The following is a 25,311-nucleotide window of genomic DNA, read 5'->3' as shown; positions in this document are numbered from 1 at the left end:
TTCGGTTTCCCATAGGACTCCTTGTTAATTGTCTGACCTGCAATTTCCAAATTGCACAAATAGCTGGGGTGAAAATTCCACTGGTCCAGGCCAGAAGCGCATAGCATGAAATTGTGCACGGCTGTCTTGTGATTTTCTGTCCATTAATTCAATGGGCGCATAAGAGAGAGCTTCAGTTGTGAAAACCTGTGATGGGTGCTGGGAGTGCAGAAGCACTATTACCACCACTCCACTTCCCTGGCCCACTGCTGTTTACAAACAGTAATCAATGTACAATGGCGTTTTAACTCTATCCTATCCAAAAAAGTTATGCTGAACCTTTTTCATAAATCACTGGTTCGGCCTCAACTGGACTATTTTGTCCAATTCTGGGCACTGCACTTTAGGAAGGATATGAAGGCCTTAGAGAGGGTGCAGAAAAGATTTACGAGAATGATTCCAGGGATGAGGGACTTCAGTTACGTGGATAGACTGGAGAACCAGGGGTGGTTCTCCTTAGAGCAAAGAAGGTTGAGAGATTTGATCGAGGTGTTCAAAACCATGAGGGGCCTGGACAGTGTAGATAAAGAGAAACTGTTCCTGTTGGTGGAAGGGTCAAGAACCAGAGGACACAGATGTAAGGTGATTGGCAAAAGAACCAAAGGTGACATGAGGAAAAACTTTTTACACAGCGAGTGGTTAGGATCTGGAATGCACTGCCTGAGAGGGTGGTGGAGGCAGACTGAATCATGGCTTTCAAAAGGGAATTGAATAAGTACCTGAAAGAAAAAAGTTTGCAGGGCTGCGGGGAAAGGGCCGGGGAGTGGGACCAGCTGAAGTGCTCTTGCAGAGAGCCGGGATGGGCCGAATGGCCTCTGTGTGCTATAACCATTCTATGATCTTATCTCTTTCCTACATAGACTTGAGACTCCCCAATACATCCACCACCTTAAACATTCACTCCCTCCACCACCGGCGCACCGTGGCTGCAGTGTGTACCATCTACAAGATGCAGTGCAGCAACTCACCAAGGCTTCTTCGACAACACCTCCCAAACCCGTGACTACCTCCAAGCCACACACCATCCTGACTCAGAAGTATATCGGCCGATCCTTCATCGTCACTGGGTCAAAATCCTGGAACTCCCTCCCTAACAGCACTGTGGGAGCACCTTCACCACACGGACTGCAGCAGTTCAAGAAGGTGGCTCACCACCACCTTCTGAAGGGCAACTAGGGATGGGCAATAAATGCTGGCCTTGCCAGCGACGCCCACATCCCAGGAACAAATAAAAAAAATGCAATTGAGGAACAGCCAGGTTTCTGGTAACTTGCATTTTCAAATCAGAGGCCCTTGGATTCTAGGAGAAGTCTGCAAAATCATCAGATATCAGAATTATTGCCTATTAGTTGACTGACCGGCATGTTGGTTTTGTTGCTGTTTACATATTCTGCAATTGCAATACTCTTAGGTATCTGACTTTTGGAAAGCAGCACAGGGAGTGTGTCAATGTTTTGCAGGGGCTCTCTGCACACTAATTTGAAAAGCACTGCTCTAGTTCCCAGGGCAAGTGAGTGTCTGTGCTCTTGAGCTTGGTCAGAATGACCTCTGGTGGATCTTCTGAATGGTTCAAGTTGTTGACCCATTACCTTTGTGCTACTTCGAACTGGCTGCCCCTTCTACTAAGGCCATAGCCTACCCGCACATGAAATGCTCGGAAGGGGACAATGTTGCACCAGTCGATTCTATAAAGATGTCAAAGCCTTAGAAAGGGTACAGAGAAGTTTTAACAGGATTTCACCAGGGACAAGGGACTTCAATTATGAGGAGAGATTGGAAAAGTTTGGACTGTTCTCTTTGGAAAAGAGAAGGTTAAGAGGCGACCTAACAGAGGTTTTCAAAAAGGCAGTATATTATTTAAATGATGATAGATTGGGAAATGTTGATGGACAGAGGGACCTGGGTATCCTTGTACACCAGTCACTGAAAGCAAACATGCAGGTGCAGCAAGCAGTTAGGAAGGCAAATGGTATGTTGGCCTTCATTGCAAGAGGATTTGAGTACAGGAGCAAGGATGTCTTACTACAGTTATACAGGGCCTTGGTGAGACCACACCTGGAGTACTGTGAGCAGTTTTGGTCACCTTACCTAAGAAAGGATATAATTGCCATAGAGGGAGTGCAGCGAAGGTTCACCAGACTGATTCCCGAGATGGCAGGACAGACTGATTCCCGAGATGGCAGGACTGTCATATGAGGAGAGATTGGGTCGACTAGGCCTATATTCACGAGTTTAGAAGAATGAAAGGGGATCTCAATCAAACGTATAAAATTCTGACAGGGCTAGACAGACTGGCTGCACGGAGGATGTTTCCCTTGGCTGGGGGGTCTAGAATGAGGGGTCACAATCTCAGGATATGGGGTAGGACATTGAAGACTGAGATGAGGAGAAATTTCTTCACTCAGAGGGTAGTGAACCTGTGGAATTCTCTACCACAGAAGGCTGTGGAGGCCAAGTCACTGAATATATTTAAGGAGGAGATATAGATTTCTAGGCACAAAAAGCATCAAGGGGGATGGGGAGAGAGCAGGAATATGATATTGAGATCGAGGATCAGCCATGATCACATTGAATGGTGGAGCAGGCTCAAAAGGCCGAATGGCCGACTCCTGCTCCTATTTTTCTATGTTTTCTATGTTTCAAGATGATGAGAGGTTTTGATAAAGTAGATAGAGAAGGGCTGTCCCCTCTGGCGAGTGGGTCAATAACCAAAGGTCATAGATTTAAAATCATTGGCAAATGATCTAGAGGGGAGATGAGGAGACATTTTTTTCACTCAGCAAGTTGTCGGGATCTGGAACACTCGACCTGAAAAGGTGGTGGCAGTTCATTCCACAAATAATTTTAAATGGGAGTTGTCCGGGACTTGAGAATGAGGAACTTGCAGGGTTACGGACAAAAAGTAGGAGGTTTGGGACTGAGCATGACTGCTCTTTCAAAGAGCAGGCGCGATGGGCCGAATGGCCTCCTTCTGTGCTGTAAGTTTCTATGATTCACTGAACGGTTCCGGTTGCACCCAAACACGTAAGCCCAGATTTTCCGACTCCAGTAAAAACAGGGATGTGCTTACGTGCGGTGCAGTTGTGAAGGAATAAGCCATATAACCTATTCAGAAAAATACACTGGCCTAGAAATTCGGTGGGCTGCGCCACCAGTTAGCGCCTAAAGAGGGCACTCAGTGGCTTTAGCGCCACTGGCCACGCCTCCCGCGATATTTAGCTGGGGCGCTAATGGCAGCGTTAACCTGTTGCGCGGCGCCACCTCCGATGATGTCATCAGTGTGCGCAGCGCCCCGATTTTGATATTTGGCAGCGACCGCCTCTGTAGCGCCATTCACAAATGGTGCCCGGTTCACGGGGCCTTCCTGTGGCGGCAGTGGCGCAAATTAAGGTGGAGGTGCGGGGCGGCTGTTTTGTCCGGCGGCCGCCTGCCAGCACCTCCATCCCCGGCTTCCTGATCGCCCCCCGCAGCATTGCCGGCTGTTTTCTGAGAGCCCGGCACTTCTCCTCGGTGCCGGGCTCTTTTGCCGGCACTCACGATCTGTGATCGCGCTGGTGCAGGCCCCGCCCCCTTAAGAATGGGAGGAAGGCCTGCAGTACCGCAGCGCGCCGTGCTGCAGCGTGTGGTGCTGCGGCACGTTGTGCTGCGATATTCAGATTCAGCGCCCTAAGAGGGATGCAGAGCGCCTCGAGCCTCGCCCCGTGTCCCTCTTGGGGCGCTCAAGCTGAATTTCCGGCGGTCGCTACTGCTCCAAACGCTGCGCTAAATCCGGCGCCCAGGCGAGCTTGGCGCCCCGTTTGCGGCTCCACCCAAGTTCTCCCCCACTCTCTTATGAAAGAATTTTGGCCTTATTGAAACATGACAAACTGGGTTTGGAAATCTAGAAACCGAGCTCTGAAATAGCTGTGGAAGCATCCTGGCTATTGAGAGAAAGTTGTGAAAGCATCCTGGCTATTGAGATAAGGTGACCCTGAATCAATAACTTTATTGAAACAGAAGGTTAAAGGCTCCCGACAGGCTGACCTTTGGGAATGAAACAATGGTTCACCCTGGATAAGGTGTTCTAATTTACACCTTGTAAAGAAGCACAAACATCTGCCTTCGTAAAAATGACCAAGTAAAAAACACACCTGCCGTCACACGGTTTTTATGGTAAACTTCGAACACCTAGAGAGGAGACATAATTCTGTAATGCTACCAGCTGAGGTGATTGTAAGAATTGCAGGGGTCGGCAGAAAAATGGCTAGAGATAATTAGCTTACATCAGCAGAAAACCTTAAAGGAAATATCACTGGAAAAGGGTATAAATATTGAACTCTCAAATGGGATAACAGACTCGCTTTAATCGGGCAAAGCGTTTCTCGGCTTTAGAGGCAGCTCTGTAAGCCTCCAACTCTTTGTACCTCAGGGATCAAAGGCATTTGATTTTGGTGGATATCCTAAATAGAACTTTAAGAACTGTAAGACTGTAGCGAAGTTAAGATTTGAAAGTAAGGTTCTCTGATAATAGGATTGTAAGTTTTCTCTTTTTGGAACTGTTAATGATGTGATTGGCTCACCAACTGCATGTCAGTTCTTTAATAGATCTATATATTTTTAGAATTGTTTCACATAAGAATTCTGTATCAAAAACTCACAAACTCAATCTCTGTACACTCTTTGGTGAGGAGTTGCAGAATTCTGGGGGAGTTTTCCAGACCCTCATAATATCCGAAACGTTACAGTCTAGCTAAACTTATTAAAAGTGCTATCTGGAGGATGGTAACATTTTCAGGTTGTTCCTTTCCTTCAGGGAGAGATAGTCTGGACCTTTTGACCCAATTAAGCGTCTTTAGGATTGGGCTACCTCAAACCTTAGTTGAAAGTGAACATCTGGGGAATACGCCTGATCCGGGGTAGCCCTAAAGGGGCTAGGACTAGTAATTATCCCTTCAGTTACATTGTAGGTGTGGAGGCCTCGCCTCACTCAATGTTCTGATTCCTTGCACCTGAAAAATGTATTCGGAGAACATAAGAAATTGGAGCAGGAGTCGGCCATTTGGCCCTTCGAGCCTGCTCTGCCATTCAATGAGATCATGGCTGATCTTTTACCTCAACTTCACTTTCCTGCACGATCCCCATATCCCTTGGTCCCCTTAATATTCAAAAACCTATCGATCTCTATCTTGACTGAGCCTCCACAGGCCTCTGGGGTAGAGAATTCCAAAGATTCACCATCCTGTGAGTGAAGAAATTTCTCCTCATCGCAGTTCTAAATGGCCGACCCCTTATTCGGAGACTGTGAGCCCTGGTTCTAGACTCCCCAGCCAGGGGGAAACATCCTCCCTGCATCTACCCTGTAAGAATTGTGTATGTTTCAATGAGATCACCTCTCATTCTTCTAAACTCTAGACTCTAGAGAATATAGGCCTAGTCTAATCAATCTCTCCTCATAGGACAATCCCCCCATCCCAGGAACCAGTCTGGTGAACCTTCGTTGCACTCCCTCTATGGTAAGTATATCCTTCCTTAGGTAAAGAGACGCAGGCCGGATAGATTTTTGTTTGAAACTCTGATAAATTGGGCAAACCAGCAAATCCATAAAGGGTTGCTGCTTCCACTTAAAGGGGAGCTGGCCGTAATTTCCCTCCAGGGAGCAACACATTTGCAATAAGTGTGTGTGCGGCGAGTGTCCTGCCCTAGGCTCCAGCCTGCGGAGTCTTTTGGGGGTGTTGGTGCAGGAAGTGTGGGTGAAGGAGGATGGCCTGTTTTGTGCCCAAGGGCTTTGGGCCTGTAAATGCCCAGGTGCCAGTTGCAAAGGTGGAGGTTGCCGAGCGACCAGGGCTGCTGTACCTGGGCGTAAATATGGAAAAAGTTCGGTGGCACCAGGAGAGCTGCAAGGTAGGTGCAGCATATTTGTACACATGCCTACTCTTCCTCATAAAGAAATTGCATTCATATAGAATCGGTCATGACCTCAGGATGTCCCAACGTGCAAATCAGCAAAATACTTTTTTGAAGTACAGTTATTGTTGTAATGCAGGAAACATGGCAGCACACAGCAAGCTCCCACAAACGAGCAATGTGATGTTGGCCCAATAATCTGATGTTTTTCGTGATGTTTGAGTTGAGGGATAAATATTGTCCAGGAGTCTGGGGAGAACTCCCCTGCTCTTTCTTCGAAATAGTGCCACAGGATCTCTTGCATCCACCTGAGAGAGCAGAGGGGCCTCAGTTTAACATCTACATCCAAAAGATGGCACCTCCGACAGTGCAGCACCGGGGTTCACGAAGGTTCACGAGATGGATTCCTGCGATGGCGGGACTGTCGTATGAGAAGAGATTGAGTAAACTAGGCCTGTCTTCTCTTGAATTCAGAAGAATGAGAGGGGAATCTCATTGAAGCATACAAAATTATTACAGGGCTTGATAGGGTGGATGCTGGGAGAATGTTTCCCTTGGCTGGGGAGTCTAGAACCAGGGGCCACAGCCTCAGGATAAAGGGTCGGCCATTCAGGACTGAGATGAGAAGAAATTTCTTCACACAGAGGGTGGTGAATCTTTGGAATTCTCTACCTCAGGGGGCTGTGGAGGCTCAGTCATTGGGTATATTCAAAACAGAAGTCGATAGATTTCTGACTAGTAAGGGCATCAAGGGATATGGCGATAGGGGCAGTGAATGGAGTTGAGGCAGAAGATCAGCCATGATTTCATTGAATGGTGGAGCAGGCTCAAAGGGCCGAATGGCCTTACTCCTGCTCCTATTTCTTATGTTCTTATCTGTCAGTCCTAGATTTTTGTCCTCTAGTCTCTGAGAGTGGGAGACTTGAACCCACCAACCTTCTAAACTCAAAGGTGAGGGTGCTACCAACTGAGCCATTGGCTGACACAACATTGTGCGTGTGTGGACCTGGTCAAACACAATTATGTTGCAACCACATTTGGTTTGTCAGATTCGCATTTTCTTGCCCTTACACTGTATTTTCATTACAGCTGGGAATCTGAAGCACAACTCATTGCATCTTATGTGTTCATTCAGATTTTGACCTCGTGGGTTGCTTTTTAAATCAAAGAAATGACAAAAATGCATCCAGTTATTTAATGTCCACAGATCAATTTACTATTTAAATGGGTGTATAATAAGTGCATCCAAATACTAGAGAGCGAAGGAAAAGTGGAATCAATGAAAGAAGCTGCAGCGTCTGAAAGCGGGAACGACACACCAAAAAAATGTCTTCATTCTCGGGGTGTGGGCATCACCGGGAAGGCCGGCAATTATCGCCCATCCCTCGGTATATGGAGCGTATATTGTGAAATTGCACGAGTCATTTTATATCCCTTAAAATGAATGGAGTTAAAATTAAGGGCTGAGGGTGTGGGGCAGGTGTGCAATTTCCTGTGGGTTGGGGGGTGGGGGGTTAGGTTAAAATTGCGCTGGACCTGCACCCACGGCCCAGTGCCAAGAAATGTACCATCTGCTTTCACTTTGCTTCCCACCTGCTGACGGATTCTTCAACCTTGGAGATCATTTTAGTTATTTTCCAAGTCCCACAAAATCTTAACAGTTAAGAAAATGCTCCCCCCCCCCGCGCCCACCCCCCTCCTTCCCCATGCAATGTTTTAGTGCAAGGTAGCTCCTGTGCGAAGGGATGATAAGATTGAAAAAAAAAACATTGTAATTTCAGAACTCTTTGGCAATAATGGAGAGGGAGCTCCTGCGACAATAAGCTCCCTGCCAGTTGATAGCGAGTGTTGAAAGGCTGGGGAGGGGAGGGGTGGGCGGGGTCCTGACCGCACGCTGGGAAACGGGATGGACACGGGTTTCGCCCACCCCGGGTCTACACAACTTCATCTTTTCTCCTCAGGCAGCAAAGCACGGCGCAGGCGATGGCGAGGATCAGCACTATAATTGTCGCCACTGCGCAGATCACTGCCGTGATGTTGACTCCGTTTGTAATCTGATAAAACACAAGAAGAGAGGTGTGTGATGAGAGGGAGAGAGAGAGAGAGAGAGAGAAAGAAAGGGGACGGTACTAAACAAAACCTGAAAACTCACTCAGTAACAGTTACAGAAACAGGCCACCCGGCCCAACTGGTCTATGCTGCTGTTTATGCTCCACACGAGCCTCCTCCCACCCCTCTTCCTCTCACCCCATCAACATATCCTTCTATTCCTTTCTCCCTCACGTGCTTATCCAGTTTCCCCTTAAATGCATCTGTGCTATTCACCTCAACCACTCCCTGTGGTAGTGAGTTCCACATTCTCACCACTCTCTGGGTAAAGGAGTTTCTCCCGAATTCTCTATTGGTTTATTAGTGACTATCTTATATTTATGGCCCCTAGTTCTGGTCTCCCCCCACAAGTGGAAACATCTTCTCTACGTCTATCAAACCCTTTCATAATCTTAAAGACCTCCATCAGGTCACCCCCCAGTCTTCTCTTTTCTGGAGAAAAGAGCCCCAGCCTGTTCACTCTTTCCTGATTGGTACAACCTCTCAGTCCTGGTATCATCCTTGTAAATCTTTTTTGCACCTTCTCCCGTGCCTCTATGTCTTTTTTATAATACGGAGACCAGAACTGTTCACGGAACTCCAAGTGTGGTCCAATCAAGGTTCGATACACATTTAACATCACGTCTCTGCTTTTTGATTCTATCCCTCTAGAAATGAACCCCAGTGCTTGGTTTACTTTTTTTATTAACTTATTAACCTACGTGGCTACTTTTAGTGATCTGTGTATCTGTGCCACCAGATCTCTCTGTTCCTCTACCCCATTTAGATGCTTATTTTTCAACGAGTATGTGGCCTCCTCATTCTTTCTACCAAAATGTACCGCCTCACACTTATTATCTTGAAGTTACCTTAATAATCTCAATTTCCTATGAACTAAACTCCAATTCTCTCCTCTCCTCTCCTGCAAGCACTAACTCACCCTGGGATACTGTTCCATTGCCACTCTTTATACGTGAGTCTTGACAATGAATGCCGGAAGGCTAGCGACCCTGAGCGAAGGGAATCACAGTCAAGTCCAATCCCGTTGTCACCCACACACATACACGTGCACACTTTCCGTCGGGGTCATTGGCGAGTGAGCATGACAGCTGATGTGTCATGGACAGATGCATCTACAACAGGTAGATTGCTGATGACACGGTCAAGTAGGTTTTTCCCCCAGGAGTGTGAAGGAATATTCTCCACGTGCCTGGATGAGTGCAGCTCCAACAACACTCACGAAAGTCGACACCATCCAGGACAAATCAGCCCGTTTGTTTGGCAGCCCATCCACCGCCTTAAACATTCACTCCCTCCACCACCGGCGTACCGTGACTGCAGTGTGTACTATCTACAAGATGCACAGCAGCAACTCGTCAAGGCTTCTTCGACTGCACCTCCCAAACCCCCGACCTCTACTGCCCAGAAGGACAAGGGCAGCAGGCCCATGGGAACCACATCACCTCCAAGTTCCCCTCCAAGTCACACACCATCCGGACTTGGAAATACATCAGCCGTTCCTTCATTGTCGCTGGGTCAAAATCCTGGAACTCCCTCCCTAACAGCACTGTGGGAGTACCTTCACCACACGGACTGCAGCGGTTCAAGAAGGCAGCTCACCACCACCTTCTCAAGGGCAATTAGGGATGGGCAATAAATACTGGCCTTGCCAGCGATGCCCACATCCCATGAATGAATTTTAAAAAAGCAAGAAATCTGGCTGCCTTCCCCCCCCACCCACCCCAACCCCACTACCCCTTCCTCCCTCACCCATGGCCAAGAAGGCCAATGGTAACACCCTCACTGCCACCATGACTCAGATCAGCTAACTCGGACAGAGACCAGGGATTTTGAACCTCTGGACCTTCTGATCCATATGGGCTCAGCATCAATCCAATGAGCCTTCAGGGGAGCTTCCCCAAGAAGAAAGAACGTAAGGAACTTGCAAATGGACTTTCAGCCCCTCAGGATGTCCCAAAGCGCTCTCAGGCCAATGAAGTCCTTTTCGAAGAGTAGCCACTATTGTAATGTGGGGGATCGGCATGTGCGTAACATTGAATGGTACTTTTGAAACGATAAGGAAGACTTACAGGTTGTGTGAAGTCTACAAGAAGCTCCTTGGAATTCCCAAACTCGTCCATTATCAGAAGGCGGACGGATGCGGAACAGCAGTCCAATCTGCGGAGAAAAAGCCCATTGAGATTCGGCTCATGCTAACCTCACGTGACGTGGTCTCCTTGTGGTGAACGACTTCCTTGGACTTCTGCCCGTAAAGTGGGGAGCAGAAGGTGGTCCTTCCAATCAGTAACTCTGATTTTAATTGGGGGGGGGGCGCGGGTACAGTGGGTGCGACCGCCCCCCCAAAGCGGGCGGTGCACCAGGGGAGTCTGCGGATCTTATCGGCCGGGCCTCATTTGACCGACTACCTGGGCGGGAGCAGGGAGTTGGACGGCAGGAGGCCGCAGCCGGGGACACGCAGGAACGGCGATGGGCCGAATGGCCTCCTTCTGTCCTGTAAAATCCTGAGCGTCTAGACGGGGTGGGGGGGTCACTAGATAGTGATCAGGAGTGGGAGCACTGGCTAATCTTTCCTCCTTTCTGTCCGGAGGTAATGAGAGAAATCAGGACCCCCTACCTCTGGGGAGTCTTGAACCAGGGGGGTCACAGTCTCAGAATAAGGGGTCGGCCATTTAGGACTGGGAGGAGGAGAAATTTCTTCACTCAGAGGGTGGTGAATCTTTGGAATTCTCTACCCCAGAGGGCTGTGGAGGCTCAGTCGTTGAGTATTTTCAAGACAGAGATGGATAGATTTTGAATATTAAGGGAATCAAGGGATATGGGGATAGTGCAGGAAAGTGGGGATGAGGTAGAAGATTAGCCATGATCTTATTGAATGGCGGAGTAGGCTCGAAGGGCCGAATGGCCGACTCCTGCTCCTACTTCTTATGTTCTTACCGGCTCAGATCTATTAGCTCAGAACTGGGAATTTGAAACAGGGACCTTTTTCCTCTGTAGTGACACAGCACCACATTGTAAGTAAAGGGTTAATCAGACTGTCCTGAGGTCTGCTAACGTTAGAGCGCTATTGTTTTCTTTTGATCTTGTAGTAATAGTAACCGTCAGCTTTTGCCTGTTTAGTGAAGAAGTATAAGTCATCTTAGATGCAGTGTCCACCGAATGGTTTGAATTAAGGCTGACCTTAAATGGTCAGTTTGGATATTAAAACCTAATTAAAAGGCATATACTTCGGAGAACTTTAGTTAGTTGAGGACAAGTTCTGTAGAAGGGAGCATCTGTGAATAGATCGCCCTTTTCCCAGGCAGGAGATTGGTACAGAACGGTACAGATTTATAACGAGAAGTTGCACTGGGTATAATCAAGAGTGTAGATAACAAAGTTGGGGAGCTGTACCGGTCTATCGAAAACAAAAAGAACTGGTTTAAACTAAAGTTATCGATAAGGGACAAGGGAAGCAGCTGCTTAAAATTAAACCTTCTATGGACTTGTATGAGGTGCTGCAGAAATGTGTGGAATTTCCCACAAAAGGTACATAAACTGGGCGTTGGAACAGAGACTTAGGATTCGATGGTCTGCAGCTCTGAATTGTAACACATTTAAGTTCTCCAGCTAAAACTGGCACAGTTTTGCCATATGTACTGCTATTTAGTCTATGTTTAATTATTGCATACTTAATAACCCTGTGACATCTGACATTCAATCTTGCAAACCCTGTTGATTTGAGGAGTAACTTACCAGTAAGAACACACATACTTACCGCGCCTCTATGATCATAGAATCATAGAATGGCTACAGCACAGAAGGAGGCCATTCGGCCCGTCGAGCCCGTGCCGGCTCGCTGCAAGAGCACCTCAGCTGGTCCCACTCCCCCGTCCTTTCTCCGTGTCCCTGCAATTTTTTTTTCAGTAGGTACTTATCCAATTCCCTTTTGAAAGCCATGGTCGAGTCTGCCTCCACCACCCTTTCAGGCAGTGCATTCCAGATCATAACCACTCGCTGCGTAAAATTTTATTTCTTCATGTCGCCTTTGGATCTTCTGCCAATCACCTTAAATCTGTGTCCTCTGGTTCTCGACCCTTCCGCCAATGGGAACAGCGTCTCTCTATCTATTCTGTCTAGACCCATCATGATTTTGAACACCTCCATCAACTCTCCTCTTAACCTTCTCTGCTCTGAGGAGAACCACCCCAGCTTCTCCAGTCTATCCACATAACTGAAGTCCCTCATCCTTGGAATCATTCTTGTTAACCTAATACCATCACTTTGCAATAGATTAACATCAGGAGAGTGAGGCAAGCAGGCAGTGCACTTACCGGATGGAGCAGTTGTACTGTTTGACACCAGTGACCGTTACCATCGAACAAAGGGGCTGGTGGTCAGTGTCTGGAGCTCGGACAGTTAAAGATCCCGTCGGACCTTCATCCCACGCGATGAAGTCGATCCCCCAGTCGTGAGTGCTGCAGTCTGGACTGTGTTGCTGATCGGCACTACAATTGCCAATGTACATCGTGATGTTGTACTGTGGCGGTATTTCATCCGTTATCTGGAACATAGGAATACACAAACAGGAGGAGGTCATTCACTCAGTTAATTCCAGAGATGAGGGGTTGACTTATGAGGAAAGGTTGAGCAGGCTGGGCCTATACTCATTGGAGTTTAGAAGAATGAGAGGTGATCTTATTGAAACATATAAGACACTGAGGGGGGCTTGATGGGGTAGAGGCTGAGAGGATGTTTCCCCTCGTGGGGAAATCTAGAACTCGGGGGCATAGTTTCAGAATAAAGGGTCGCCCTTTTAGAACTGAGATAAGGAGGAATTTCTTCTCTCAGACGGTCGTAAATCTGTGTAATTCTCTGCCCCAGAGAGCCGTGGAGGCTGGGTCATTTAAATACATTAGACATAAAGGAGATAGACAGATTTTTGCAAGATAAGGGAGTGAAGGGTTATGGGGAGCGGGCTGGGAAGTGGCTTTGAGCCCAAGATCAGCCATGATCTTATTGAATGGCGGAGCAGGCTCGAGGGGCCAAGTGGCCTATTCCTGCTCCTATTTCTTATGTTCTTATGTTCAGTCCCTCGAGCCTGTTCCACCATTCAATTAGATCATGATTGATCTGTATCTTAACTACATCTACCCGCCTTCATTCCGTAACCCTTAATACCCTTGCCTAACAAAAATCTATCAGTCTCCGTTTTGAAATTTTCAATTGACCCCCCAGACTCAACAGCTTTTTGAGAAGCGCGAATTCCAGATTTCTACTACCCCTTGTGTGAAGAAGTGCATCCTGACATCACCCTGAAGGGCCGAGCTCGAATTGTTCTTGTTCTGGACTCCCCACCCCCACCCCCACCACCCCCCCACCCCCACTAAAGGGAAAAGCTTCTCTCTAGCTACATTTTCAAATCCTTTAACCATCTTGACCAGCCAGAGTGGAGGATTTTTGGGAAGGACGATGGTGCAGACTGTCCCATTCCTACACCGGGGATCATTGGGTGCAGCCAATATTGGAAAATTGGGACAGGCGGAGCGCACCGCCCTAACGGAGCCAGGTCCGAAATTCCGTCCATTCCTTGCAGAGCTATGGGGACAGAGCGAGGGGAGTGGGACTAATTGGCTAGCTCTTTCAAAAGAGACAGCAAAGGCACGATGGGCCGAATGACCTTCGTCTGCGCTGTACGATTCTTTGATTCTATTGGACGGGCTCCATCAGGGTCGACCGATTTTCACCTATTCAGTGCGCTCGGGAATCTATTAATCCCAGGAGCAGGAACGGGGAAAATCCGCTCTAATAATAAGTAGAAAGAGAGAAGGAAGGGAAAAAAAGAAATCAGAAAGAGAGGGAGAGGGAGAAGAAGCAGCATAAACTAGGAAGTTATGTACTGCAACCCTGCAGCAGAATATCTGAACCGTTTCATTGGCTTCTCTATTTTATTCGATTTCCCATTTCCTTATCAAACTCTTTGCTACTCTTCAAAAAAAAACATAACTCTCTACTAATCCAAAGTGCACCTGATGGATGCTCTCTTCATGGTGAAGCCTTTTCCAACAATTCTGTCTCGCTCCCTGACAGGATAAAAGGAAAAGCTGGTTCTCTGATAGATGCACTCCAACCTCATATCTCTCCTTGCTCTTTCACTATCTTTCTTGTCTCTTTATTGTCGTTATTGTTCCTCTCTAAGCACCAGATGCTCTTCTACATTTTCTTCCCCCCATGGTGTGCATGTCAAGGCTCATCCCTGTTGACTTCTACTCTAACTGAGCCTTTCTCAGGACCTCAAAGGACAGAGTCTGACCCACCGCACTGCCCAGTCCCAGAGGGGGAAAGGACAGTCTGACCCACCGCACCGCCCAGTCCCAGAGGGGGAAAGGACAGTGTCTGATGCATTGCACCACCCAGTCCCAGAGGGAGAAACATAGAAACATAGAAGATAGGAGCAGGAGTAGGCCATTTGGCCCCTTGAGCCTGCTCCGCCATTCAATGAGATCATGGCTGATCATCCAAATTCAGTACCCGGTCCCTGCTTTCTCCCCATACCCCTTGATCCCTTTAGCCTTAAGAAATATATCCAACTCCTTCTTGAATATATTTAATGTATTGGCCTCTACTGCCTTCTGTGGTAGAGAATTCCACAGGTTCACCACTCTCTGGGTGAAGAAATTCCTCCTAATTTCTGTCCTAAATGGCCTACCCCTTATCCTTAGACTGTGACCCCTGGTTCCAGACTCCCCGACCATCGGGAACATCCTTCCTGCATCTAGTCTGTCCAGTCCTGTCAGAGTTTTATAAGTTTCAATGAGATCCCTTCTCATTCTTCTAAACGCCAGCGAGTACAAGCCCAATCAACCCAATCTCTCCTCATACGTCATTCCTGCCATCCCAGGTATCAGCCTGGTGAATCTTCGCTGAACTCCTTCCATGGCAAGAACATCCTTCCTCAGATAAGGTGACCAAAACTGCACACAATACTCAAGATATGGTCTCACCAAGGCCCTGTATAACTGCAGCAAGACATCCTTGTTTCTGTACTCAAACCCTCTCGCTACGAAGGCCAACATGCCATTTGCCTTCTTAACCGCCTGCTGCACCTGCATGCTTACCTTCAGCGACTGGTGCACAAGGACACACAGGTCTCGTTGCACTTCCCCTTCTCCCAATCTATTGCCATTCAAATAATAATCTGCCTTCCTGTTTTTGCCACCAAAGTGGATAACCTCACATTTATCCACGTTATATTGCATCTGCCATGCTTTTGCCCAATCACCCAACCTGTCTAAATCATCCTGGAATTTCTCAACATCTTCCTCACAGCACACACGCCCAGCCAACTTTGTGTCATCTGCAAATTTGGAGATATTACATCTTGTTCCCTTGTCTAGATCATTAATATATATTGTGAATAGCTGGGGTCCAAGGACCGATCCCTGCGGTACCCCACTAGTCACTGCCTGCCACTCGGAAAAAGACCCGTTTATTCCAACTCTTTGCTTTCTGTCTGCCAACCAGTTCTCTATCCAAGTCAATACCTTGCCCCCAATCCCATGTGCCTTAATTTTACACGCTAATCTCTTATGCGGGACCTTATCGAAAGCCTTCTGAAAGTCCAAATACACCACATCCACTGGTTCTCCCTTATCTATTTTACCAGTTACATCCTCAAAAAATTCCAGTAGATTAGTCAAGCACGATTTACCTTCTGTAAATCCATGTTGACTTTGTCTGATCCTGTCACTGTTTTCCAAGTGCACTGCTATTACATCTTTTATGATGGACTCTAGCATTTTCCCCACTACCGATGTCAGGCTTACCGGTCTGTAATTCCCCGTTTTTTCTCTACCACCTTTTTTGAATAGTGGGGTAACATTAGCTACCCTCCAATCCATGGGTACTGTTCCAGATTCCATCGAATGTTGGAAGATGATCAGCAATGCATCTATTATTTCTAGGGCCACTTCCTTAAGTACCCTAGGACAGTGTCTGACCCACCGCACCACACAGTCCCAGAGGGGGAAAAGGACAGTGTCTGACCCACTGCACCGCCCAGTCCCAGAGGGGGAAAGGACAGTGTCTGACCCACTGCACCACCCAGTCCCAGAGGGGAAAAGGACAGTGTCTGACCCACTGCACCACCCTGTCCCAGAGAGGGAAAGGACAGTGTCTGACCCACTGCACCCCCCAGTCCCAGAGGGGGAAAGGACAGTGTCTGACCCACTGTACCACCCACTCCCAGAGGTGGAAAGGACAGTGTCTGACCCAACACACCACCCATTCCCAGGGGGGGAAAGGACGGTGTCTGACCCAACGCACCACCCAGTCCCAGAGGGGGAAAGGACAGTGTCCGACCCACTGCACCGTCCAATCTCCAAAAGGTTTGCTGGTCCCCAATGTCAACACTCTTAAATATTCTCAGCAACATTAGATTAGAGCACAGGCTATTTCCCAGGTTCATGTTCTTTATTGAGATACTGACCAAGATATCCTCTTGTATCACATTGATTGGGACCCTCACATAGTTATAGGCTGTCAGGCCTTTCGCTGTAAATGTCGCCATGCTGCAGAGACAAGGAATGAATATGGATCGTGTTAGAACTTACACAGCAGGGTGTAGAGCACCACCTCTATCTCCCACTCCTGTATCTTAAGGCCATTACTTCTGGCCATCTATCGGAGCTCCGACACAGTTCCACATGGAGAAGTAGGACCCTACTCTATGATTCGCCGCCACGTTGAGCTCCCAGCCTCAAGCACTGAATGAAGACTCGTGGGGGTGAAATTGGAAATTGGGTGGGGGGTAAAATGGGCAGGAATTCGCACCTGTCACCCGTTATACCACACGCCCCATATTCGGTCCCCTTTACTTCAATATTGGTTTGTGTGTCAGCCGAGGCTCAGTTGGTAGCACTCTCGCCTCTGAGTCAGAAGGTCGTGGGTTCATATTCCCTCTCCAGAGACTTGAGCAGCAAAATCCAGGCCGACTCTCCCATTGCAGTACTGAGGGAGTGCTGCCCTGTCGGAGGTGCCGTCTTTCAGATGAAACGTTAATCCTCTCTCAGGTGGACGTAAAAGATCCCACGGCACTATTTCGAAGAAGAGCAGGGGTGAGTTATCCCTGGTGTTCTGGGCCAATGTTTATCCCTCAATCAACATCGCTGAAATGGATTATCCAGCCATTATCACATTGCTGTTTGTGGGAGCTTGCTGTGCACAAATTGGCTGCCGCGTTTCCTCCATTACAACAGTGACCACACTCCAAAATGTATTTCATTGGCTGTAAAGCACTTTGGGACGTCCTGAGGTCGTGAAAGTCTTTCTTTTTTCTTTCAATAGTGCTGGAAAATGGGATTAGAATAGACAGGGCTTGATGGCCAGCGCGGACATGGCGGGCCGAAGGGCCTCATTCTGTGCTGTATAACTCTATGACTCTATGACTAATGGACTATCGGGCGTGCGGTGTAACAGGCGGCAAGATCCATTCCGCCTGTTTGATCTCCCCCACCCAATGTCCGATATCACCCCCGCCCCGTGTGTTTACCCCAGGGTAGAATAGAAAACTCAGAGGGCGAGTTATCACTGGGCACTCTGTCTCGCACACCCTTCCATCAGCTCATTTTCACAGCCGCATCGGCAGAAGCCAGGAGAGAGTGTGACCCCCGCACACACTGCCAACCGCAGAGCGGCCGTGGAAAGTAAAAGCATCGTCAGCGAGAGTATAACTGGTGTTAGATCTCTTACCTCCCCCAGCCCTACAACCGATATTCCCTTCAAGCTGTGCGGCCGGCTCGCCAGCTTTTAACTAGGAAAAATCGCGCCTGCACGGACTTTTGAATGGGCTGTGCAACGCCTTTAAGGGACCGCTCACACCAAAAAAAAAATTAAAGGGAACATTGACTACAACCCTCCGAGATCTCTTCGCTCCTCAAATTCTGGCCTCTTGCGCATCGCCCAATTTGGATCGCTCCACTGTTGGCAGCCGTGTCTTCAGCTGCCTGGGCCTTAAGCTCTGGAATTCCCTCCCTAAACCTCTCCGCCTCCCTCTCACCTTTAAAGCGCTCTTTAAAACCTACCTCTTTGGCCAAGCTTTTGGGTCGTCTGTCCAACTATCTCCTTATGTGGCTCGGCATCAAACCTTGTCTGGTAATCGCTCCTGTGAAGTTCCTTGGGGACGTTTTACTGCGTTAAAGGCAAGTTGTTGTCGTTTGCACACACCGCACCTCAGCGTTATCCGGACGATGTGGCATCCCTGCGACAGTAGGTGGCAATGTTGCCCTGTCTCTCTAGCAGCAGAGCGCTGGATTAGGCTTGCAAACAAACTTGGCTCAAGCTTGGAAACAAACACCAAATGGGAACTAATGGCTGTGTAAGGGAGCCAAGGATTGCCCTGGTGCCAGGAAGAAACCAAGAGGTTGGGCTTAAAGGTCGCTGAGCGCCAACTGAAATTGGGTCCGGAATTTGAACTGGAAGTACAGAGTGCGGGAATGGAGCAAGGGGCAGCCCTTACAAACGGGCACCAGTTTGACTGTGCAGTGAATGAATAGAAGGTTGGGACAAGGTTATTACGTAACGCGTGTGCTCAAAGGGCATGGAATGTCTGTCTGTCTGTCTGTCTTTCTTCCTTCTCTCTCACTAGTGGTCCAGTGTCTATGGTGTGTCTGTTGCCATTTACACTGCACAATGCTGACCTACCTGGATGCGGTCTCGTTTATTCCTCCAGCATCGAACAAGGCTGCCACTGTGATGTTCTGACCTTGATTTAGATGCAGGTTTTTGGGATTGAATTCCTTTAGAAGACCAAGTTCATCCTTCACCTCAAAGGTAAAATCCATTCCATTCCCCTCATTAACAACAAGAACTGATACTGATGTGTTTCCTCCAGGAACCAAGACGCCTGGTGAAATAGAGACAAATAGTCGTTTGAATAGACACTTCTTCGGGCGGACATTCCGTCAGTTCTGGGAAGTAACAGAATTGCCTTACATCAGGCACCCATTGTCACCATCAAACACTTCCAGATCAGTAACAGCATAGGTTAGATACAGAGTAAACTCCCTCTACACTGTCCCATCAAACACTCCCAGACCAGTAACAGCGCAGGTTAGATACAGAGTAAAGCTCCTCTACACGGTCCCATCAAACAATTCCAGATCAGTAACATCGCAAGTTAGATACAGAGTAAATTCCCTCTACACTGTCCCATCAAACACTACAACAGAACTTTACTCTGTATATAACCTGTGCTGTACCTGCCCTGGGAGTGTTTGATGGGACAGTGTAGAGGGAGCATTACTCTGTATCTAACCTGTGCTGTACCTGCCCTGGGGATGTTTGGTGGGACAGTGTAGAGTGAGCTTTACTCTGTATCTAACCCGTGCTGTATCTGCCCTGGGAGTGTTTGATGGGACAGTGTAGAGGGAGCTTTACTCTGTATCTAACCCGTGCTGTACCTGCCCTGGGAGTGTTTGATGGGACAGTGCAGAGGGAGCTTTACTCTGTATCTGACCCATGCTGTACCTGCCCTGGGAGTGTTTGATGGGACAGTGCAGCGGGAGCTTTACTCTGTATCTAATCCCGTGCTGTACCTGCCCTGGGAGTGTTTGATGGGACACTGGGTTGCTGACCTTGATGCGCACAACACTGATGAAAAAAAGAATCAATATGAAGTTCTGGGGTTGCTAAAACCAGCAAGGTCCTCACCGCTTTCACCGTCTTTCCTCAACACCTGAACTGCCTCCGTGGTGATCAGGTCCGAGTGCACTCTCCAGAAGTTCAGGCCTCCTCCTGTCCTCCCACTGATTCCTAGCCTTGAAGGCTGAAAGGACAATGACACAGGTCATCTCAACATGGTCTGATCACCTACTATCAGAGGACGCTCTTGGTCCAGCCCCACTTTTACATTCCACCGGTCACCTCCTGCAAACATCTAGCTCTGCTTCAGTCACAAGAGCTCTCATCACGGGGAAGTCAATTGGAGCCAAGCTGGGCGGAAGGAAAAGGGGAGAGAATGGAGTCATGGGCAGGGCTGAAAGAGGAATTGAAGAGAAAAACCTTTAGCGGGTTTCTTTAAAAAAGAAAAAAGAAAGAGAAGAGGCAAGGAGAAGGGGATTTTGGATGAGCCTTTCCAGAAGGAAGGCCATGGTAGCTGAAATGGCTTCTACCAATAGTGGAGTGAAAACGATGGGGAACGAGGAGTTGATTGGTCAGCGGATGGACCTGAAAGAGGTCCTTAAACTGGGTGGGGCAAGACCATTTGAAGGTAATGCAAGGGCCATGAAAGTTGATTCATAAGGGTAAAGGCGACCCGTGGAGCCCGGTGACGGAAGTGCGGGGCTTCGAGTAAACAAGGACGTGGCAACCAGCTTTCCGAATGAGGCACAGCTTTTGGAGGGTGCCTAGCTAGGAGAGCGGTGGGGAGCAATGAGCTGATAATGGCATTGGTTGGAGTCTCAGCAACAGTGGGGGAAAGGTACAGCAGAGGTGGTGCATATTGTGAAAGTGCAAGAAGGCGGTCTTAGTGACAGAGGGGGCGTGGGGAACGAAACCCAGCTTACGATCAAGGAATATGCCACCTTTGGAATAAAAGATCCCATGGCACTATTTCGACTTCTCAAAGCATTTTACAGCCAATGACGTCCTTTTGAACTGTTGTAATGTGGGAAACGCGGCAGCCCATTTGCGCACAGCAAGGTCCCACAAACCGCAATGTGATAATGACCAGATCATCTGTTTCTAGTGATGTTGGTTGAGGGATAAACATTGGTCCCAGGACACCGGGGAGAACTCCCCCCTGCTCTTCTTCGAAATAGTGGCCATACAATCTCAGGCATCCACCTGAGAGGGAAGCTCCGCCAGTGCAGCACTCCTGCAGTACTGGCACCGGGAGAGTCAGCCTGGGTTATGCGCTCAAGTCTCTGGAGCGGGGACTTGAACCCACAACCTTCTGTCTCAGAGGCAAGAGCGCTACCCACTGAACCACGGCCGACACCCAAGGGCACGGGCCGTCCCCTGAGCCCCAACATTGCTAAGGGCACCAGAGGCCGCTGAATTGGCGCAGGCCAATGACTCCCCACGGGATCGATCGCAATGCAGCGGAAACTGGGCCTATGGGTGGGGGCGGTGGGGGGCGGGGGTGGGTGGGAAGCAGCAAATTGCTTGGACACGTTTCTTCTCGGCCGGCTCAATATCTCCTAATAATTTCCTGGGGCAGGCACCGCAGCTATGGTGATACTGCCATGGTACCTCAGCCCCCACCTCCACCATGGGGAATTTTCTCCCTGCCAGCCTTGCGGAGACTGGGAATCAAATCCTGTGCGATCACTAGCCCAGGAAGTGGATTTACTGGCTGCGACATGGAGAAGCTACAACATACGCAACCGATCCAAAACTGGCTCGGAGACAGGAAACAGAGGGTAATGGTTGATGGGTGTTTTTGTGACTGGAAGGCTGTTTCCAGTGGGGTTCCGCAGGGCTCAGTACTAGGTCCCCTGCTTTTTGTGGTATATATCAACGATCTAGACTTGAATGTAGGGGGTATGATCAAGAAGTTTGCAGATGACACTAAAATCGGCCGTGTGGTTGATACTGAAGAAGGAAGCTGTAGACTGCAGGAAAATATCAATGGACTGGTCAGGTGGGCAGAACAGTGGCAAATGGAATTCAATCCGGAGAAGTGTGAGGTAATGCATTTGGGGAGGGCCAACAGGCAAAGGAATACGCAATAAATGGTAGGACACTGAGAAGTGCAGAGGACCAGGGGGACCTTGGAGTGCATGTCCGCAGATCCCTGAAGGTAGCAGGACAGGTAGATAAGGAGGCTAAGAAGGCATTTGGGATACTTGCCTTTATTAGCCGAGGCATAGAATACAAGAGCAGGAAGTTTATGCTTGAACTGTATAAAACACTAGTTAGGCCACAGCTAGAGTACTGCGTACAGTTCTGGTCATCACATTACAGGAAGGATTTGATTGCACTAGAGAAGGTGCAGAGGAGATTTACGAGGGTGTTGCCAGGACTGGAGAATTTTAGCTATGAGGAAAGATTGGATAGGCTGGGGATGTTTTCTTTGGAACAGAGGAGGCTGAGGGGAGACCTTATTGAGGTGTGTAAAATTAAGAGAGGCCTAGAGTGGATAGGAAGGACCTATTTCCCTTATCAGAGGGGTCAACAACCAGGGGGCACAGATTTAAAATAATTGGTAAGAGGATTAGAGGGAATTTTTTTCACCCAGGGGGTGGTGGGGTCTGGAACTCACTGTCTCAAAGGGTGGTAGAGGCAGAAACCCTCACCACATTTAAAAAGTGCTTGGATATGCACTTGAGGTGCCGCAACCTACGGACCACGTGCTGGAAAGTGGGATTAGGCTGGATAGCTCTTTGTCGGCCGGCACAGACACGATGGGCCGAATGGCCTCCTTCCATGCCGTAAATTTCTATGATTCTATGATTCTTCCGAAGCGTATCTTTATTCCCATCGCATTAAGAGTCCTGACAGAGGTGGGCTCTGGTCCCCCTGCTGTCCGACACTCACCGTGAGGGGAAATACCACCTTCACCGTTGCCATCAATCTGCCGCCCACGTTGCTAGTTTGCTGGCATTTCTTGTCGAGCTGCAGCTGACCATTTACATCGAAGATCAACAGCTTTTCAACGGTAATGTTTTCCGTCTCGCCCAGCACCCAGATGGAGACAGTGTAGTTCATTCCTAGATTCAGGATTTACAAAGGAAAGATCATTTGTGTAATTATCCTTCCTACTTTGGTAGGAAGAATAGAAAAGCAAAATCTTTTTTAAACGGTAAGACTAGTAAATGTTGGCAACAAAAACAACTTGCATTTATATAGCACCTTTAACGTAGTAAAAACGTCCCTTGGCGCTTCACAGGAGCGATTATCAGACAACATTTCACACCGAGCCACACAATGAGATATATGGGCAGATGGCCAAAAGTTTGGTCAAAGAGGTAGGTTTTAACATAAGGACATAAGAACATAAGAAATAGGAGCAGGAATAGGCCACTTGGCCCCTCGAGCCTGCTCCGCCATTCAATAAGTTCATGGCTGATCTTGGGCTCAAGGCCACTTCCCTGCCCGCTCCCCATAAGCCTTCACTCCCTTATCTTGTAAAAACCTGTCTATCTCCACCTTAAATATGTTTAATGACCCAGCCTCCACAGCTCTCTGGGGCAGAGAATTCCACAGATTTATGACCCTCTGAGAGAAGAAATTCCTCCTCATCCCAGTTCTAAAAGGGACGTCTTAAAGGAAGAGAGACAGGTAGAGAGGCGGAGAGGTTTAGGGAGGGAATTCCAGAGCTTAGGGCCTGGGCAGCTGAAGGCATGGCCGCCAGTGGTGGAGCGATTAAAATCGGAGGATGCGCAAGAGGCCAGAATTGGAGGAGGGCAGAGATCTCAGAGGGTTGCAGGACTGGAGTAGGTTACAGAGATAGGGAGGATGTGAGGCCATGGAGGGATTTGAACATGAGATTGAGAATTTTAAAATTGAGGCGTTGACAGACCGGGAGCCAATGTAGGTCAGCGAGCACCGGGGTGCTGGGTGAACGGGACTTGGTGCGAGTTCGGACACGGGCAGCAGAGTTTTGGATGAGCTCAGGTTTACGGAGGGTAAAAGATGGGAGGCCAGCCAGGAGCGGTTTGGAACAGTCAAGTCTAGAGGTAACAAAGGATGAGGGTTGCAGCAGCAGATCAGCTGAGGCAGGGGCCGAGTCAGCCAATGTTACGGAGGTGGAAGAAAGCAGTCTTGGTGATGGCACGGATATGTGGTCAGAAGCTCATCTTGGGGTCAAATACGACACTAAGGCAGGCAGAAGGACCTGGGTGTCCTTGTAGACAGATCACAGAAAGCTAACATGCAGGTTCAGCAAGAAATTATGAAGGCAAATGGTATGTTGGCCTTTATTGCAAAGGGTTGGAGTATATGAGTAAGGAAGTCTTGCTGCAAATATATAGAGCTTTGGTGAGACCACACCTGGAGTATTGTGTACAGTTTTGGTCTTCTTACCTAAGGAAGGATATTCTTGCCATAGAGGGAATGCAATGAAGGTTCACTAGATTGATTCCTGGGATGAGGGATGGTCCTATGAGGAGAGAATGAGTAGAATGGGCCTATATTCTCGAGTTTAGAAGAATGAGAGGTGAGCTCATTGAAACATATAATATTCTTAGAGGGATTGGCAGGGTAGATGCTGAGAGGTTGTTTCTCCAGGCTGGAAAGTCTAGAACTAGTCAGGATAAGGGGTCGGCCATTTAGGACTGTGATGAGGAGAAATTTCTTCACTCAGAGGGTGGTGAATCTTTGGAATTCTCTCCCCGAGAGGGCTGTGGATGCTCAGTCGTTGTGTATATTCAAGGCTGAGATAGAATGATTTTTGGACTCTCGGGGAATCAAAGGATATGGGGATCGGGTGGGAAAGTGGAGTTGAGGTCGAAGATCAGCCATGGTCTTATTGAATGGCTTGAGGGGCCGAATGGCCGACTTCTGCTCCTAATTCTTATGTTCTTATGTTTCAGTGCGTTGCAAAGTTGGTGTTAACATTCAACTGTTAGTTAACCTCCTTCCTGCTATGATCCACAACGACACGCTTCGAGTAAGCTCGAGACAGTTGATGGTGGAGTGTTCGGAACAGGCTTGATTCATGTATAGCACAGCTGATCGATCTGTACTGTACGCAAAGAGTGGCTTTCGGTTTCTGTACCTTTCGAGCCCTCCAAAGCACTGTTGAAAACAATGCTCCTTTATACATCTTATTTTGCCTACATCAAAGGTACATGTCACAGATAAGGCCTCATGACGTATCTGTTCTCGAATGCTTTGAACACCGTCTATTCACGTAAACATTCGTAGTTGTTTACTTCAGAGATACTTTTCTCAAACAACTCTCCCTGCCTTAACGGTTCTTGAATTCTTTGACGAGTAGTTTTATTATATACTATAATATACTATTGTGGCAAAGCCATCAAGAGACTCTTGCAGTAACGTTTATAATTGTCTTTAATCATAGTTGTTACCTTTAAGTGTTTGCTCTGTTCAAACAGCGCGGGATCGATCAAATCGCGATCTGACGCGATGACGTCATCACGCGGGTAATGTGACGTTCCCAACGGCGGGAAACGTGATGACGTCATGGTGTCAGGGGGGTAGGGCGTTTCTGGAGTTCTTGTGGATCCAGCTAGTGTACAGACCTGTGTGGAGTTTCTCCTGCGTTCTTTTGTTTGTAACTGTTTCAGTACATTAAACCACGTTTGTTTAACTGTCAGTTTCAACCTCAGTATTTTCGTA

At 48.2% G+C, this 25,311-nt stretch overlaps 1 protein-coding gene across 1 annotated transcript in view; it reads right to left on the bottom strand.

The window, feature by feature from the left end:
• Positions 1-7,611: 7,611 nt before the first annotated feature.
• The window catches only part of LOC147096600 (von Willebrand factor A domain-containing protein 7-like), a 67,799-nt gene continuing 50,099 nt past the window's right edge, over positions 7,612-25,311 (bottom strand). The window contains exons 12-18 of the mRNA XM_085973848.1: positions 22,546-22,718; positions 19,717-19,831; positions 18,709-18,910; positions 16,496-16,577; positions 12,342-12,571; positions 10,101-10,188; positions 7,612-7,976 (exon numbers count right to left, since the gene is read on the bottom strand). Coding sequence (XP_085829974.1) covers positions 7,857-7,976; positions 10,101-10,188; positions 12,342-12,571; positions 16,496-16,577; positions 18,709-18,910; positions 19,717-19,831; positions 22,546-22,718 — 1,010 coding nt within the window. The 3' untranslated portion in view covers positions 7,612-7,856. The remainder of the gene's footprint in view (positions 7,977-10,100; positions 10,189-12,341; positions 12,572-16,495; positions 16,578-18,708; positions 18,911-19,716; positions 19,832-22,545; positions 22,719-25,311) is intronic.

Source organism: Somniosus microcephalus, unplaced genomic scaffold (assembly GCF_052327205.1).
Source record: "Somniosus microcephalus isolate GS21.2 unplaced genomic scaffold, FLI_Smic_1.0 unresolved_chr1, whole genome shotgun sequence".
Lineage (NCBI taxonomy): Eukaryota > Metazoa > Chordata > Chondrichthyes > Squaliformes > Somniosidae > Somniosus > Somniosus microcephalus.
The sequence above is the reverse complement of the archived record's forward strand: the minus strand, read 5'-3'. Positions and strand labels throughout refer to the sequence as shown.